The sequence below is a fragment of the Anopheles nili genome, chromosome 3 (genome assembly GCF_943737925.1).
Source record: "Anopheles nili chromosome 3, idAnoNiliSN_F5_01, whole genome shotgun sequence".
NCBI lineage: Eukaryota > Metazoa > Arthropoda > Insecta > Diptera > Culicidae > Anopheles > Anopheles nili.
The window spans coordinates 43268233-43286795 of NC_071292.1; the positions used below are offsets into that span (position 1 = coordinate 43268233).

The following is an 18563-nucleotide window of genomic DNA, read 5'->3' on the forward strand; positions in this document are numbered from 1 at the left end:
GAAGAATCAAACACCCAATCCATTCCAAAAATAGAATGAAAAATTTCAACCTCTTTCTTGAAAAACACAGTGGATGTTCAAAAATTCTGAATCAATACAGATAAGCTTTTCTTTCTGGCTTTTATAATTCATATGAAAATTCATTCAAAAAAAATAATCATTATTATAACAAAATTGGAAATTTAGGATGAGATTTTTGTTGTAATAAATTGTTAAAAAAAGGTTTTGCAACGTGCACACCAAGGAGCATTTTCGTTATTAATTGCATATGATCATTTGCCTCCATGCGGGCACTTGAATGGGAAGGATAAAATTTCATTCCATAAATTGCGCTGCTAAATTGGGTCATGAACAATCATCAAACGGTGCAAACTACTTTGTACTACCATTTGTCATACATCGTCAGCTAAACCCCTAGCGAGAGTAGTACGAGAGAATGCGAGCTCAAACAGTTGCTACTTTAAAGTCTGACCAGCAAAGCGAGACAAGAGACGCACGAGAAAGTGCCAGAACGTCATGACGAGAGCGATGAGGACGGTGAGGACGACTACATACCGATCCGTTCCGCACGAATGAACTGAAAATTTATTTTTCACCCAATTGACTTGCTACCCGAGACATGCAACGTAATGGCGCAAGAAAAGAAAGGAACTCGAAGGCACACATTCCCCGGCACAGCCACGTCCCGGACAAAGAGCAGTTGCCGTTCGCGAAGGATTCGCCTGCTCAAGAGTGCAAACGCAAGGATCATTGAACGGGCGGACGATGGATTGCTATGCCACGCTAGCCGCGTTTCCGCAGTAGCTGCACGAGCGAAAAGCGAGGGAGAGAAAAGAAAAAAAATGTATATGAAAATATGTAATAATTTATATACCAAGCCAAATGGCACGACATTCCTTCAAAGGAGCGAGAAAAATGACTGCCAACGAGGTCGACGGGGTACCGAAGCGGGGTGCACATTTTCTATCAATTTTCGTATAAAACCCAATGGACTGTGACGTATCATTTCACTGGGGACACATCAGCAAACACCAGCGTACTGGAACGAGCGTGCAGAACGTGCAACCATCGCGCGTTTGTGCACTAACGAACGGTTTTGCTCGATTACACTGCTAACAGGCGGCGACTGAGGCCGTGTCCTGCAGTTTTCCTTCCCTACCAAGCTCATCTGCCCGAAGGAAACGAAGCCGAGGCTGTAAAAAGGCAAATGGCAACGAATGCGACCGAAATATTCAAGCGAGACCTACCTTCTGTCACTGAGGGTGATGTTTGCTCGGTTGAAAAATTCAGAAGATTTTTCCCTTTTGAAGAGGACGCTTCAACCTCTCGAGAGAACACTGCAACCCATTGCAGCTCAAGTACCATGGTGGTATGTCCATGGAACCATGAAAGAGCGAAAAGAAGCAAGCATTTTCTCGACCACGTCGGAAAGAAGGATTTCTGATTCACCATCATCGCTCGACTGATTTACCACAATAGAAGCCGTATTGTGTGTATGTGTGTATGGAAGAAATTGCAGTTTCATTTACTAATTTCTTTGGGCAGACCTATCGCTCTCTCTCTGCACGAACGAATGTGTCTCATCCATTGAAGGCAGTCTCGAACCACTCAACACAGAAAACGACATCTTCCTGACGGCCATCGAGCAGACGAACGGACCAACAAATACGGTGCCGCTTCTTGTACCACCCACAAACACATTCACGAGCCACAGATAATCATTTCTGCTGACATTCGCACGTTCGATTATCGATGAGCCGAGAAGCGATCCAGACACTTGCAGCAACCCAAGCACGCCTTAGCACCGCGCGCGCATTACAGCATATCGATTCCATATGGAGCACAATCTTGCGGTACGCGATAGCTGAGCATTTTTTGCTTCATCGTTTTCTTCCTTTTTTTCCTTGCTCGCTCGCCTCACACTCGGCTTGGCTCAATCAATCGACGACCAGGCACTAGTTATTCGATTTCGATTACACCCGACGTGGGCGTGCCAGGATACGTGAGCATCTCGATTTAGTTTACATCTAAATAGATGGAACGCCGGCTGCTGTTACGTTTCCTTTTTTTTCTTTCGTCTTCTCCCTTTTGCTGTCGATATTTTTCCTGTTTGCGCTCTCGAAGACGTGGCTCCTTTATGGCACGTTTTTTTTTTCACCCTCCCATCGAGACTTCATGTGGGTTAGGAGAGCAAAACAAAAAAAAAGCGACTACCGAACTGGGGAAGTCAGCACGAGGGAATATCGATATCGTGCTTCTCGAGGCCACTCGCATCCTTCTCGCGTCTCCGTCTCACTCCGTAAAGTAAACGTCGAAACCAACCATCCCAAAAGCTTCGAGCACTGACGACATTGCTGACAACCCAAGACAGGGTGGGTTTTCGGATGGGATATTGAATTAGGTAGTAATTTGATTAAATTTTGAAGTACCGCTTCCGGCATCCGGTTTCCGGGCACCGCGTCCGTCACCCGAGCCGATGACGTGCTCCGATCTCTTCGACATCCTTGTCGTCCGCAACTCGACGACCTGCCGGATGCACATACATTCTTGTACCTTCGGCAACCGACCACCAGAGGGACGACCATTGCGCTATGGAGGCACTAGCGATCGAAGCACGGTAGGACTGGGGGAATTTAATTCCATCAATTGACGGACGGATGGTGAATTTCAACATTCATGCAATTTTTATTTCCCTCATCTGCATTCGCCGGTGCGGGTGTATGGTATAGCTCGAAATGTGTACCACATGGGCTTCACTTTTTTACACCATTATCTCATGCAGATGGAGAGAACGTTCTCGTAACACACCTCAGCTTCATCTCAAGCAATGGAATTCGTGATCGAGCAATGAAGGTGTAACATTAAAGCCGTGCGCTTGTTGAGTCCTTAAATATTGTCGGGCCTTTAATGTGGAGTTAAATGGGGACCATTTTACCCTTTAAACGTTGAATGGGTATTGTGGGCGGATAAAAAATCGCCTTCTTTTTAAGGGCTACCCTGGAGTAGGTAACATCATCGTGATTAATGTTCATAGCTTATTGATTTTCATGACTATGCACATTTCACCTACCATCAAAATGCATGCAACCGTCATCCATCTTCTTGGCCATCCTTCCCGCTTACTGCTTAATCGCTCAAAACCCCCCAAAAGCAGCAACCGAGATGGACACACAAAAAATTGTTTCATTTTTCGATCCTTCGTTCGTTCGTGCCTTACCGAAAGTAACCTTACGACCTTACGACGGCGAATCATGTTGGCGAATGTTTTAAAACTTTCGCCAGCTAGTAAATCTTTCTTGTGCTGTTTTTCGCTTTTTTTTTTGCTCGTCCTTGCTAATATCTTTTGCCGGTTCCGGCGTATAAACTAAGAGCGGCGGCTCATTGGCTGCAACGCGATGTAAGACGATATTAAACGATTCATGTTCTTCCCGTTTTCGTTTTCTGCCATCATTTTTTAAAACTTCATCCAAGCTTACCGGGGAAAAAATGGCATCCCGTGCTGCGATCTGGTCATCCACACGGTAATGGGGGACGTTAAAACACGAAGTATCCTTCACCACGGGTGATGGAAATCGACGAACAGAGAAAAAAAAACACAGAATTCAAGAACGAACGAACACCCGTCAAACAAAGGCCAAAATCTCATCAACTCGGGCCAGAAATAGATGACCAGGATGAACGGTTCGGTTCGTTCGTTTCGGCAGATTTGGTGCCCGCGTTATTTTTTCTTTTTGCTTCTCGTTAATATTTGCTTTCCCAAAATCATCGCATGCCCGCACGGGCTGGCGTCGCAAATGACCGTACGAGCGATGAGCAAATCAATTTTTCCTTTAATAACCTAATTATGTGTACTTTTTAGAGCTCCTCGCACGAGAGCTCCCTCGCGAAGGAAGCGGCAAAAGGCAAACAGCGCTAACGAATGCGGCAAAAAAATCGGTTCCACCAACTCCTCGAAGAACGAAGGAGGCAAAAAAAAGCACCCTTAAAGATCGAGCAGAAAATCGGCATCTTAAACACGGCAACTTAAGAAACGCTAACAAAGAAGCGAACAGACACGCACTTCCGCGCAGGCAAACATGGATGGGAATAAGGGAAGAAAAACCCAGCGAGCCGCATAAACTTACCGTTTGTCCGCTCGGCCGGACGCACACACAAAAAAAGAGCAACGGCAAACTTACGATTCACATGAAAAATTCAAAGCCCACAGCTGCCGGGATTCCTCGCGTCGGGGGTTCGCTCAATTTACTTCCGCCGCGAAGAACCCGCCACGAAAGCGGCCCAAAAACGGAACGGAACGGAACGCCGGAACACCGAGACTGGCAGCAAGTGACGCTGATGGGGTCGTTTGAAATTAAACTTTATTTAATCGCTTTCATTATTATTTGAGAAGCTATTTTGGAACTTTGCCAGCGAAAAACAAGACGATCGAGTGGCCGCGATTGGGCGCTCGAGTGGCAAGCGAATGAAGAAGACAAAGAAGCAGAAGAAAGAGAAAAAAAAATGCACAGGACTCTGGCGTGCAGCACAATTCCAAGCTCGGGCACGAAAAAATGCGACGAAAAGGAACGGCCCGTAAACACTTACTCTCGAGCTGGGGGATTTTTTTTTGTTCGTGCTTCCTTCAGCGTGCTATGCTCGTTCTCTCATGCTCTTGCTCGACCACCAGCACCGGGGTTCTAGTGTGAGCTTCTGGACTCTGTTGAGGCGTGAAATCCGTACCATTTCTACACCGAGCCCCGGAACATGCAACATGCGGTTCGAGTTTGTTGTGTGTTCTTTTTTTTCGTGTAGCTCTTTTTGCCCGCTCCGTTCTGGCACGAACAGCCGGGGAGAGAAAAACCGCTTTTCCCACCGTGGAAAGCGATCGTAGTGTAGTATTATTATTACTGCACGCCGTTCGTTCGCTGCCTTATGTGCCTGTTGCACATTTTTAAATCCCCACGATCTCGTGCGGTTCCGCGGTGCAGTGTTTCCACAAAACACACTGCCTGCTGGGCCGGGAGCGGTCATGACAATTTATGAATATTATCATTATATGCACAGCGCATTACAAGCACGAAAATCTGCCCGCAGCTGGTGGTTCCGAGCGCTTGGGACGAAGTTTAGCGCTGTTTTCTGCAAACCCAAGCGGCAGATTACGCCACCAAGCAGTCTAATATATCACATTTTCGGGCGTCATTTGCGGGCAACCAGGGGCACTTTCTGTCCGTCGTTCAGGCGGAAAATGGATGTGGTTTTGTTGGGAAAGATGCTCGGTCGGAAGGTTCTCGTGAGACGGCTCGATTTGTTGGGATGCGATGCGGTTGGGACCCTACGAAATGCATTCTAGTGGAAGCGATGAAAAACATGGATGATTTGAAATGAATCGCCACAATCAATTGAACCAACTTCGTTAACCGTTCAAAATTCGTGGGATAGCAAGCCGCCTTCGAGATGCCCTTTTTTAAAGGCATAATTTCCCGAGCCATTCCATCAAAATCTGTTGTCAACGCAATTTGGATGCGCTGTACACGCAAAATCACGGCCACATGCTCTGTGGTTGGGAAAACAGATTCGCCCCTCGAGTCATATTTGTGCTTTTCCTTACCGTGCTCTCGAGCACACGTTTCACCAGAATTGCAGCCCGTTAGCCGGATGAAAGTAGACATTTTATTTGCGTTGCTTGCTGTCCCGTTCAGCATGCCGAAGAGCCGCCTGAAGATGACACTAACGCCGGCAGCTGTGTCGGTTTCGCGCAGCATGCAATGCACCGGTGGTCCTTTGCTGGTGGTTCTGGTTACTGGTTACTGGTTGGCGGCCCCATTTTGCCACGAGGATGTTGCAACAACCAGCGTTACGAGCAGGCGGAATGTAACAAGCCCACCGGGAATAACCCGGTTCGCTGTGGCCCGGTTGGACCGGCAGAGTGCACACACTCGGGTGAAGCCTCTTCATAGCTCTCGCAAAAGGAGCCTTACTCCTGTGATCCTTGAGGCGTATCTAAGCAGCACCGACTGGGTAGGTAGCACTCGCGTTAAGGAACGACGGGCTCTCGAGGCGTCCAAAATGCACCAGAAACAACAACCCAACGATGCCGTCGACGGTGTTTCGGCTTGAAGTTTTCCTATCTGTTGATTTCCCCTTTGGAAGACCCTTTTCCCGGGACCGGGTGGGTCAGATCGCTATGGCAACATGGTAGGAATGAATAAAATATTGAATGCTTTTGTCTCGCCTCGCCGCTCGAGTTTTTCACTTACCACAGAAAGGCGCCCCACCGGGTTGTGTAAAGACCACCTACTCGTGTCTGGCACACCCCTGGAGGCCTGGACCGGCACTAACCCATTCAGTAAATAAAACAAATGAAATAAAATGGGCTCCCGGACGGCTTCAGGTGTTCGTCTGCACGGTGCACGCTTCGGAAAACCCGGCACCGGTCGGTGGGAGTGTTATTGATGGAATGAAGTTTCAAGTGGAAGTGGCCCGAGTGGCCCGAGTGTGCCCATTACACAGAGGATAACGAATCAGCTCAATTCAATTAGGGCCAAAGCTCTCCAATAAAATGTATCGTCTTCTGCTTCAGCAGCGTTTCACCTGCCTGCGAGGGACTCGTGGTGGTGAGTCGATTCCGCTCCGTTCCGTTCGTAATGGACGGTTTATTTATTGTTTGAAGAGATTTCATCGATGCAGCTCGGCGCAGGCAGGGATTCGCCATTATCTTCGCACTGTTGCTTTTTCTTTTTTTGGTGTGTACACATACGTTTTATGTTTGGGATCCGTCGAGTGGATCGAATTTATTGAAACTCGCAACGTCACATTTCGATTTTCCTTTTTTTTATTTCCTTCAAAGCACTATCCAGAAAGGATCGATTAGGTTGACTTTATGTGACAATTTATTTAACTGTTTTTTTTACTTACGAAACAAAGCATTAGAGCATCAGGTAGCGTCCCAAAATATGTTACATCACCCTCATCATGTGTCTTCTAATCAATTTCCCGTGAAACTCCCGTTGGTTGTTGAGTTTTTTGTGCGTGCCGAATTAGCGCCGGCAATCAATTCACCTGAACCGAAGCTCCATAAATCATCTCCACATTCAGCGAACTCCGTACGCAGGAAGCTCTTCAATTTGTCATCAATTAACCCCAAACGAAGCCCCACGAAGGCGGGTCAATCGATCGGCCCAAGCGAGTGCCCTTAACGCCAATTGAATCAAGTCCCAGCGGGAGTCCTACCACCCAGCCGACCTGTCGGGCTTTAATCAATAATATCCTCCGACCTTTCGACGCTACGTTTGGGGCAGCAAGTGAGTTCACCTTACGCCACCGAGAGGTTCACTTTGATGTGTTGCCGTCCCGGCAACAAGAAATCACCATCATTAATAATGCCCTTTTTGGTGCCGAAGTGATGACAATCTGTCGCAAGGTGATGCCTTTCTTCTGAGTCTATCGCCTTTTTTTGTTGTTGCCCTTCGAACACGAGCTCACGATGGAGGCCACAATTTTATCGTCATTTTTGTGCCTCCACGCTTGCGGTTTGGTCTAAAAGTTCATCCACGTCCTCATTCTTTCGTGGCACCATCGCAGGAACTGGCCGCAACAGGCAAATTGCAGCCAAAAGGCAAAAACAGCACACCTGCAAAGGCAATGACGAGGAGAAATTCGTGCCCCAAAGATGCAACACGGACTCGCGTGGAAAATCCGGGACGAAATAATGCCTCCGACGTGCGGCCGTGCTCCCGGAACCAATCGTCTTCGACGGAGACGGCAATTCATGCCGTCACGAAGCCCGAGACATAACAACAGGTTTCCGCTTTCGAAACTCTCTCCCCTCACTAGAGCAGCAACAGTTGGGTGGTCGTGGAAATGGAAATTCGTCAAAAGTCGGGAAGCGACCCGGAAATGACTGTCATAGTTTGGGGGGGCGAGCGTAGTTCCAACGAGGCCGCCCGCAATCGGCTCTGGCGGATAGTTCTTTACGGAAAAAAAGGGGTACAACTCTGACGTGACTAAGTGCGGGCTTTGGCGAGTAAACGGCACGACACGGCACCTCAGCCTACTGTGTCGGGCTGCATACGAAAGGGGTTTTCTTTTTTTTTCGTTTTTCTTTTTCCTTCACCTTCAAGCGACTTCACATTGTTCACTTTACGTCGTCGCTTTTCAACAACCACGGCCTGCTAGATTGTGTTGTCGCCCTTTTGGGGCTGAGAAAGCAACACGTTCGTGCCGTTTTTTGTTTTCTTCTTTTTCTCCGATCAACGTTGTTTTCTTCATTGCAAGCATCAACAGGTGTTGGCTCGCTGGTCAGCCATAGATGGGTGTTTCGTTCGCTTCCAAGGACCCATGCGGGTGGACAAGAATGTTTTACACATTTTAGGATTGTCGTTTGTTCAACGGATGGTGCGCGGGAAAAGGAATGCCGTGGGAAAAAAACGGTACTCTTTTTCGCTCTACGTAAACGAGCTGGAATGAGGCAGGAAAATGTGCAGTTTTAAACTGCGATGGAAACACCAGCACGATTTAAAGCACCCGTTGTTGGGGGGAAGGGCCTTTTTTTGTTTTGTTTTTCGAATTGTTTGAATTAAAAACCCAAAACAACAACATCCGGCTATCTTGGTCACGCTCGGCTGTCGGAAGACGATTAGCAATCTGCAAGCGCTTCATTCTGCGCTTTCGTCCAATTCCCAAATTCTTCGCTGGGTACTAAATTACCGTATTCCAGATAATCTCACCTCCCGAACGTGACGGAGCTTCTAGCCGTAATCGCTATCCGTAATCGCTTTTGTGGGAGTGTAGCTTTGCGTGGTATCTCAAGTTCGCGCGCATTTTCTACTCTCCTTTTTTCCCTATTTACGTGTGTGTGTTTGTTTATGTATGTATTTATGTATGACCGTGCCAATGTAAACGCTGTATTTATGTTGATGTTTGAACGTATCCTTGTGCTATTTAGCAGTTGTGCTCGGTGTTAAGCAATCGTTTAGCAATGTGCGTGTGGTTGTAAACATATACATACTCTCCACCAGTGTGCCGTAATTAATCATGCCAGACTTGGCCATTCCGTGAAGGTGCGCCACGGTGGAGAATTATTTTTGCAAGCAGCCAAACTGCCCCAGAAACGCCCATTATGTGCGCCTTTGCAAAGTGAATTATGTTGCTGTTAATGTATTTATCTTGAGCTACCAGATCGGGCAGATCGGGCGTATCCTGTAGCACAGTTAGCTGTATCGCTTTTCTTTGTGTCGAGTAATTTTTGGGTCAAGATGATACCAAAAATTCGATGTAAATTGATGTGAATTATGCGCATCTCGGTGTTGTCGAGCTTCACGCCATTGATGATGATAACTGCATAGAGAACATGGGCAGTGAGAGAGCAAGAGACTGATGGGAGGCTGTTATCGTCATCGTCACAACCACCACCACCACGCATCCTGATTAGCATCCTGATTTATGTTACTAACGCATCATACAACCCCCTTGGGCCGGTGTTTTCTTTCTTTTTTCCTTGCATTCAACAGGGTGCATCCTCTAGCTTAGTGGTAAAGTTTGCTGACACCGAGAAAGAGAGGCAACTCCGTCGTATGCAGCAAATGGCTGGCCATATGAACCTGCTGAGTCCGTTCGTGTTCAACCAGTTCGGACCGTACGGCGCCTACGCCCAGCAGCAGCAGGCAGCCCTAATGGCGGCCGCCACCGCGCAAGGCACGTATATCAATCCCATGGCTGCACTAGCAACACAAATACCTCACGCGCTAAACGGTAAGTGTCACTATCGAGGCCTTGCAAAGGTTCGCTTTTCCGGGACTCACACATTTTTCCCACCCCTCAAAAGGTTCCGGACAGCCAGTGAACGGGGCCATCCCTTCACTACCGTCACCCACGATGCCCACCTTCAACATGGCGGCTCAAACGCCCAATGGTCAACCGGCCGGTTCGGAGGCGGTCTACACCAATGGAATCCCCCAAACCTACCCTGGACGTAAGTACTCGAACCTTTTTGGCATCGATTGCTCAAGCCAAGCACGCGTCCCTGCGCTGCCACCCACATACCCGAAGCGCGTCGAAACACAATCATTTATTCAGCCCTTTACGTAGATGCGCTGCACCTGTCGATACCCGCGCAAGGACTTCCGAACGGAGACGCCGCTTTGCCGCATGCAGCCTACCCAGGCATCCAGCCGTATCCTGGTGTCGGTAAGTTCCACCCAAACCCCTTTTTTACTCTATTTCACTCTGTTTCTTACTCGTTCAACCAACACCCACCCCTTTTTCTGTACCACCCAAGCCACCTCTCTCTCTCTCTCTCTCTCTCTCTCTCACACACTCACTGTTTCTCGCTTTCGTGCCAAACCCAAAGCCTACCCAGCCACGTGTCAGCTTCACGTAATGTGTAGAGCCTGTTCCATGCCAACAATCGTCCTTGCCCTTCAATAGAAACCCATTGACCAAATGTCCGATGTAATGCTGTACACTGTGGTTGTTGTTGTGTTGTGTTTTTTTGAACGTTATCTGGTTGGTTTTTGACTTTCTTCCGTTTGCCGCCGAATCGTACCCATTCACTGGTGGACCGTATTCGTTTTCGTTTGTCATCTGTTGTCATGTTGTGCTCATTTTACCACTAGGTCTCTTCTTTTATTGTCTTATCGTTGTTCTAATCCTAAAGCCGGATTTCGGTTCAGCCGTTCGGATGTGATTATTTCTTCTTTTTTTTCTCTCTCTCTCTCTCTGGTCTTTTTACGCTATCTCTCCAGTCAGTGTTTAAAACTACCACTACTTACACTGTTTGCTGTTTTCGTTACCACTTTCTGTATGATTTGTGTTTTTCCATGCGAAACAGTGTCATTGTGATCCACTCTTTTTCGCCCGTTGCCGTTTTTAATTGTTTATATGTCAATGTGTTTTTCCTTTGATGATTTAGATATTTTTGTGTGATTGCCTTCCTAAAAATCCCGTGTCACATGTTTTAGTTGCTTTTAAAATTTCTCTCTTTATACTATTCTCATCATATGATTAATTAATTTTCGAATCATTTTTTTCCACTTTTAAATACCTTCAAATCTTCTGAACGTTGTAAATATATTGTCTTACACCATACACCGTTACCAGTCACAAACGTTGGAAAGCGTGAAAAACATACCAGTGTTTCAATTCCACGTCTTAAAGCTTTACATTTTACTGCAAGTCCAAACTGAAGGAGATTATTTCTCCCAGCAATGTGCAGGTGAACCTGCGAATGACGTCTCTTTCATTCGATTCGTCGGCTTCCGTCGGCTTCCCACTGTGAGCCTGGCAACGACTCTGGCCTACCAGCAGCTCTGTTTAATGAACTTTTTTTTTTTGGTCGATGACTCTCCAAAATTAAACAAAAACATGCAGCGTAGCGTAACACATCAAAAGCCATGTGAGAAACGCTGCACAGGCTTTGCAGTGGAATGATTACATCATAGCAAAAATATGCACGTACGCTTCGGAACGTGCGTATTTACTTTCCAGCAGCTTTTTGTTTAACATTTTACGTTCCACTCACCAAAAAACCCGATGAGGCATGAGCATGTGGGAGCATAATTGAGAGCTAAAAATAATATTATCAACCACCTCATAGCCGTGTCTGTTTGTGTGTGTTTCTGCCGCTCGTATGCACGAGAATACCACTTCTCATTGCATCCCCTGCAAAAAAAATACAGGGAATGTGTTGCAAATTGCAGATGAAATGTGCTGAAAAGAGAATGCAGAGAATATATATTCTGCTGAAACAGTTGCACACCAGCATGGGAAATAAAAACAAAACCCAAACACTGTAGCGGTCGTTGAGTCATGTTTCATTGAAATTATAAACTTTCTCACCCGAAAACAAATAACAAACTTTAATTGCATTTCACTACCATGCACCCGCACGCCCTGCGATGCCATTCCGAGCGCCAACCCGGCCACCGGGGTATTAACAGCACCATTTTCACCTTCTCGCTCAGTCTCCCCAGTCGACGCTGGCGGTCTGGCGAAGGTCGTTTTTTCTATTATTTTTACGCCAACGCTTCTGTTTGGTTTGATGTCAGTGAGTTGTGACGGTACTTTTCAGCAAAACCACTTTCACAGTCCTTCATCATTCGCATCGCACAGGGCCCGTCGCAACTTGCGTCGGTGAGGTTTTCTCCTACTCTTTTTGCTGCTTTTTGCTCAGGAAGGAAGAGAAGCTATGCTTAATTTTTCCCGAACCTTTATGCCCGCTCGCACCAAGCGCATCCTTACGATCCAGATACGGCAACTTTGCGATGGTAAATAACACAACTTAGTTGTAAATTGCGACACTTTTTCTCCTTCCAGCTCCGACAAACAATGCCCTTGTTTTTCGTTTACTCCCACTGTCGGCTCGCTTTGTGCCCGTTGCAAGTGGCCACTCGCCCGAATGCAACAATCCAAGGGAGAGTGCATCCCGTACGACGGGAGAAAACTCACCGCCAATTCCTGCTTCTTAGCCTCTGTCGGGCGAATTTGAAGCCGAGCCCGACATGCCGTACAATCTGCGCACCCATCAGCAGCACAAATTGCTGGTGACATTTAAATGGTACAAAAATTTTAAATTGTCACTGCCTTCCCGGAAGTCGCTCGTGATTAGTTTTCCCTTCGACGCCGGCCGTGCGCTACCAGGAGCCTCCATTTCGGTCGTGGTTTGCGGCTCAGCCCGCGTCGTAGATTCCAGAACCGTACCCGGGTTGCGTTGTTTTCGAGCTGTCGGTGGAAATTTTGGCGAATCTCAATGAGGCGGAAGTAAATTAAATCTGATTTCTCCCGCGCGCTCACCGCCAAGCAACCATAACGGCAGACATGGCGCAGGACGAATGCCGAGGCTGTCAGTATTGCTTTGATTTGTGTGCGACTTTTCAGCCCAAGTGGCACAAAGGAAGTTACTCTACCAGCCAGCGAAACGGAGGCCACCATTTGCGCCAGAACCGGATATTGACGGAGAAATTGCTAATAGAATTAAATGTTCGCCGTCCCGGGTGCTTCCGTTTAGCCTCCGGGTCTGGTGAATGTTTCGTGCAGAAAAGCCACCACTCTGGTGCCTGGGGAAATGTTTATATTAGTGAGGCTCAGCCACTCTAGAAAGCAGTATCTGAAGTTGAATTTAAAGTTATTTTGACTCACATATTAGCTTCGACAAATTTAAGGATCTTTTTCTCATAACTTACACTTTATTTCCAAATGATATTTCAAAATTGGAAGGTGTGAAATTCAAGTTTTGTTTTTAATTCAAATAACATAAGTATTTAAAAAATCTTTAGATACAATAAATGAGCAAATATAATACCAATAAATAGATAAATAATAATTCCGACAGCTAATTTTTCACCATGATTCGCAATTTAAAGAAAGATTTTCATTTATCTTTCAACGATTTATCAAATCTACACTCTATTACTTCAATCACAAAGAGCGATACAAAAGATCGCTAGGTAAATCTTAGCTCAATCAGCTCCAACAAGAGAAACAAGCATCCAACCGGTTTGCTTTATACTTCGAGACAATCAATAGTGAGCTCATATTTTCTCTTGTCGCGAAAATACTGTGTGCCATTTTCGGATAAGATTTATGCACCGATCCTGTTTTATTATTACTGCCACTAACTTCCGCCCGTTTTTTTTTTATCACGCGCTAGATTCCTGCACAACCCGGCGTGCAAAGAAAAAGCGCCAGCCACATCGAACAAAGAAAACTACCCTTAACGGATTATGGACAGCGAATAGGCCATTGGTCGTGAGTTTAAGTGGATTCTTGGGGCAGAAAGAACGACCGAACCCCCCGCTGTTCAATGGACCAATTTTTGCTGCGCTGTTCATATGAAACCCCTCACGATTTGGGTCTTCCCTTTTTTTTTTTGGCAATGAATTTTCTCGTTTTTCTCGCTGCTCTGCTCGTTTCTTTGGTCACCGTATCCAGCAGCCGAACACAGCGATTGGGATGTGGCCTCGCCAACGATTGGAGTTTGGTGTGGAAAATTATGAGCATGTTGTTTTTTTTCTTGTTCTGCCTTTCTTGCCGACGAAACGGAACACAATCCAAATCCAGGCTCCCAGTTATTGCTGGGAGCATGTTTTCCATCCGGATCAATTCTTGTACCATCGCGGTAGAAAGAAAGACAACACCGGCCTTGTTGGCTGTTTAGTGTGTGGTACAGGCAAAAAAAAAGTATAACGGAAGGAGGCTTTTCAACCCATCGAACAACGACCGTAACCAATCGTTGGAAGACTTGCTGCTGCTTCCAATTTTTGCTTTTTTTGTGTTTTTTGGCTGCTGCTTCCTCCGAAACGCTCGGATCCGGAGGGTGATTCGGGCTAGGACGGAATTTTCCATTTCATTAAACAATACTTTTAGGCAATTGGTTTTTAGCAGCTTGAGTTATGAGACAGTTTCAGCCGACGGCAATAATCACCAGGCGGTGCCAAACGATTCACCGTGGGGCTGATAATTTGCAGCTCGACGCTTTCCGAAACGCAACCATCGCCACTGGAAAAAAAAAACCCCGCAATAACTTACGCTGATAACAATAAGCCGTGCAGGGTATTTACCACTCATTTTTTATTACCTGCTTCGGAGATAAGGATCCCGTTCGGGGTTTGGAAAGTGGGCAAAAAGGTTGACGCTTGCTGAAATCCACTACATGTGCGAGAGTCCATTTTCAATTGTACGAACACACACTGGGTTTCGTTTATTTTTTTTGTCGTTGGCTTTTGAGGATTTTACATTCAAATGTGCCGTAGCAAACAAAACTATAAAAACGGCTTTTTAACTCTGTTGAAGCCATATCTCATAACAACTGGTAAATCACGAAGGTTTATTCCAATGCGAGATTACCATCGCGACATGAAAAAAGCACCAGTCCGCGTGGGATAGACATCCTACCAACCGTTGTTGGTACCGTGTGCTTTTCCCATCATTCTTGCAAACACGCTTTCGTGTGGGGATTGAAAAAAAAACAACCGGGTAGCATTCTCTACACCGCCGACATTATTTATGTGTAGAAATGTGCAAACGACACACAAAAGTAATGTTCACCGTAAATAGTTCAACAGCACAGTGAGATGAAAAGGAAGCACATCCAGCGATAAGCAACCAATGGATGTACTTTTTCGGCTCTCTCGTTTTTGCTCGTTTACTTATGATTTCATTTTAACTGATTTTGTCTTCCATTCATTGCCACACACACACACGCGTTCAGTGATTTTTTTCACACTCTCTCTCTCTCTCTCTCTATTTTTAATCTAGTGCTATGTGACACTCTTTCCGTTTCCGCTTCCAAACCAATGTAACCGATGGCGATGTAGCATATTGATCCTGAATCCGATAGTACATAGTTGTTTTTCGTTTTTTTTTCCTGTTCGTTTTATTCCGTCAGTATGAATCCATTGTCTTGCCATTCCTCCAGCGTACGATTGCGGAAGGTAGTGCAAAACGCTTGGCGTGGCGATCGCAAGCGCAAACTGCACAGTAAAGTCATAGAAACTGCATTGACTTGCAACTGCGATCTTGCACTGCACTCGCTGGCTTAGCAAAACACCCCGTAACACTTCCAGTCTCCCACCGTCCACCATTCTCTATTACCGATCGATATATTCTACTGTGTGTTGTTGATGTATATTTGTTCTTTTTTGATTGTAAATTTGTAAATTTAACAGCCTACCCAGCCGTCTATGGACAATTTCCGCAAGCTATACCGCAACCGATTGCCGCCGTTGCACCAGCACAACGCGAAGGTAAGCATCGCCTTCCCACACACACAACGTCCGAGCGAACGTCTGCACCGAGCAACCCTTAAACTAGGGCCAGTTCACGTGCTGCGTGTTGCGAGACACTCGAAGCATCGCTTGAGACCGAAAACAGTCCTACAACTAGAACAGCCAGAAGTAGCTTAGATCGTATCGCACAAGCGGCCGATCATCTGTTTACGCGATCTAATCGACTTCTGAGCTGCTTATCCCGGCCTCGAAGGCTCACTTCGATCCAAGGTCCTAGTCGCGAAAAGGCGGCGATCCAAAGGTCCAAAGGCGATCACTACAACTATCCCTTGCGTTCGGATGAAAGCACAACTGATGCTCACATTTGCTCCAACCGTCTTTTGTGTAATGCTCATTTAGTGTTTCTCTGTGTTTCTGAATGTGTGTGTAAGGATGTATGTGTGTTTATGTCCGTTTGTGTGTTACTTATGTTTATCGGCCCGCTTTCTTGACTTGATAGTTCTAGTTTGTAATCACATTTGCAAAATGTCTGTGCATTCGTTTTCTCGTGGTTGCGGTTGCGGTTCAGCCTTTCCGATTTCCGGTGCTTACGAAACGATCGACACATGGCACAGCTACGGCGCGTACTGCGGCAAGTAGGCTGTATGTAAAGTGTAGCTGGACTCGAAATGGGCTGAACTGTGGCCCAACCACTCAACCGGTATTGTTAAACGGTAGCTCGCCCAAATCCCTCGTTAATGGTCGTTGAACTATAAAAGTACTGAATCATAAAAAAAAGGCTAGACTTTAAAACCACTCTAGGAGCAGTTTTCCTTCTTGAGTTTTCCTTAGCTCTGTATCAATGCCCGTGCACCTTCGTCAGTGTTTCGTTCTTGTGCCTCCCTATGGTGTAGAAAGCAATCTCTATCTCTCTTAAGCTTGCAGCATAAAACCATCATAGCATATTTAGAGTAGGCTTTCCCCGAACATGAGCTTTGGAGATGTTAACGTCAATACGTGAAAAGTCCTAAGCGGATTTCACGCATATCAGAGTACAAACTCAAATAGCCTGTTATGAAATCCTTTCAACATGACCACACGCGAATGTACTGAAGCCGCGAGCCTTCCCATCATTCCCACCAAAACGATACTCACACTCCGTCTCAGCCGTGCCTCTTTCGTTCAGCAATGATATGATCACAATATTTTGCTTTCCGTTGGTGATGGATTGTTTTAATTTTCTGTAAAGAAATGTTGATGTTCCCAGGGTGCTCCATATCGGGCCCGGAAGGTTGCAACCTGTTCATCTACCATCTGCCCCAGGAATTCGGAGACGGCGAGCTGATGCAGATGTTTATGCCCTTCGGAACTGTGATAAGTTCTAAAGTCTTCATCGATCGAGCTACAAACCAGAGTAAATGTTTCGGTAAGTACACCCACTCGTCGCGTTCACTGCAACCGAATCAGGGTCAGGGACGATTCCTCAGATGCCTTGGCCTCAGGACAGCTAATTAATTGGCTTTTCGTTTGGTCTCATCCCACAGGTTTTGTATCGTTTGACAATCCAGCCAGCGCTCAAGCTGCGATTCAAGCCATGAACGGTTTTCAGATTGGTATGAAAAGACTGAAAGTGCAGCTGAAAAGACCAAAGGATGCGAATAGACCCTATTAACAATCAGAGATTAAAAGCGCTTTAAAGAGTGCTTCTGGTGAGTGTTACCTTATGCAGTTCTCTTACGCTTCCACCTTAAGCCCACCGCCCTAGCAATCCACCTCCCAGCAAAGCAAACCGAAACATTTGGCCACAATTCACCAGTGAAATGCTACCTTTTGTGTTGTTCTCAACATGCCTCTTCTCTATTTCTTTTACTCCTCCCACACACGCGATTGCTGGAAAAACCCGGTACGTATACCGTAGCTGAAGCTTTAAAATATGAAGTTATTCCTTAGACAAATTTAATCTAATATCATCAATTATCAGTGCAGTTATGATTAGATCAAACACAAAAAAAACTACAACCAATCGCTTAAAGTTTAAAAATAAACTCACAGACACAATTTAACAACAAACATATGAAAAGGAGCAAACATTTAAGCTACTCTATATATATGAAACAAAAAAGAAAACATCCTATATGACAAAGCAAACGATGAAACGATTACAAAGCTATACAAAAGAAAATGCTGTCGCGGCAGTTACGTTCGTCTTATAATCAACCATGTACCAACTATTCGCGCCCGGGAGGCAGGATGCAGACGACTGGAGCATGGTATGGCAACGGATCTGCATTGGGTGCACCGGCAACAACGGCGTCAACTGGGGTCGCAACACTGGGAACAAACTAAGCCGGCAACCAGCCAGCCGTGTGCATTTGGGAGCGAGCATGCTGTTTCGCCGGAAGCGGCCCTTTTGGTTTATTTTAGCGGAAGTTAGTTCCAAGTTTGCCATCCTTGTCGTGGCGATAGGATAGGGAAGGGAGTTACGGAAAATTACGACTAATTTGACCCACATCTAGATAAACGAAATCAAAAACTCTCCGGATAAGGGACAAATTTACTACTACTAGTCCAGCTTGGGCTCGGAACCCCGAGCCCGAGACGTTGAGGCGAAGGACGCAGCGTCCTGCTATTTAAATACCAGTACATTTTCACTAGCGCACAGATTTCTCTATCCGTTACATTCACTTACGCATTTAAGAAATTGACACGTCCTTCACACGTCGTACACGATCAACAGAGAAACGTAATTTTTAACAATACAACCACAATCCATAGACTACGGCTAGAACCGAATAGCGCAAGGGGTTGCAAAGTGTAAGAAACAACAAAAAAAACATCATCTTTGCTAATTTATGTATTCAAGTTTTATACTAACGACCATTT

At 46.0% G+C, this 18563-nt stretch overlaps 1 protein-coding gene across 1 annotated transcript in view; it reads left to right on the forward strand.

Annotated features, from left to right (window-relative positions):
* The window catches only part of LOC128727486 (CUGBP Elav-like family member 4), a 301981-nt gene extending 284629 nt beyond the window's left edge, over positions 1-17352 (forward strand). The window contains exons 7-12 of the mRNA XM_053821405.1: positions 9489-9729; positions 9803-9949; positions 10066-10164; positions 15642-15719; positions 16930-17106; positions 17225-17352. Of these exons, the coding sequence (XP_053677380.1) occupies positions 9489-9729; positions 9803-9949; positions 10066-10164; positions 15642-15719; positions 16930-17106; positions 17225-17352 (870 nt within the window). The remainder of the gene's footprint in view (positions 1-9488; positions 9730-9802; positions 9950-10065; positions 10165-15641; positions 15720-16929; positions 17107-17224) is intronic.
* The last annotated feature ends 1211 nt before the right edge of the window (positions 17353-18563 follow it).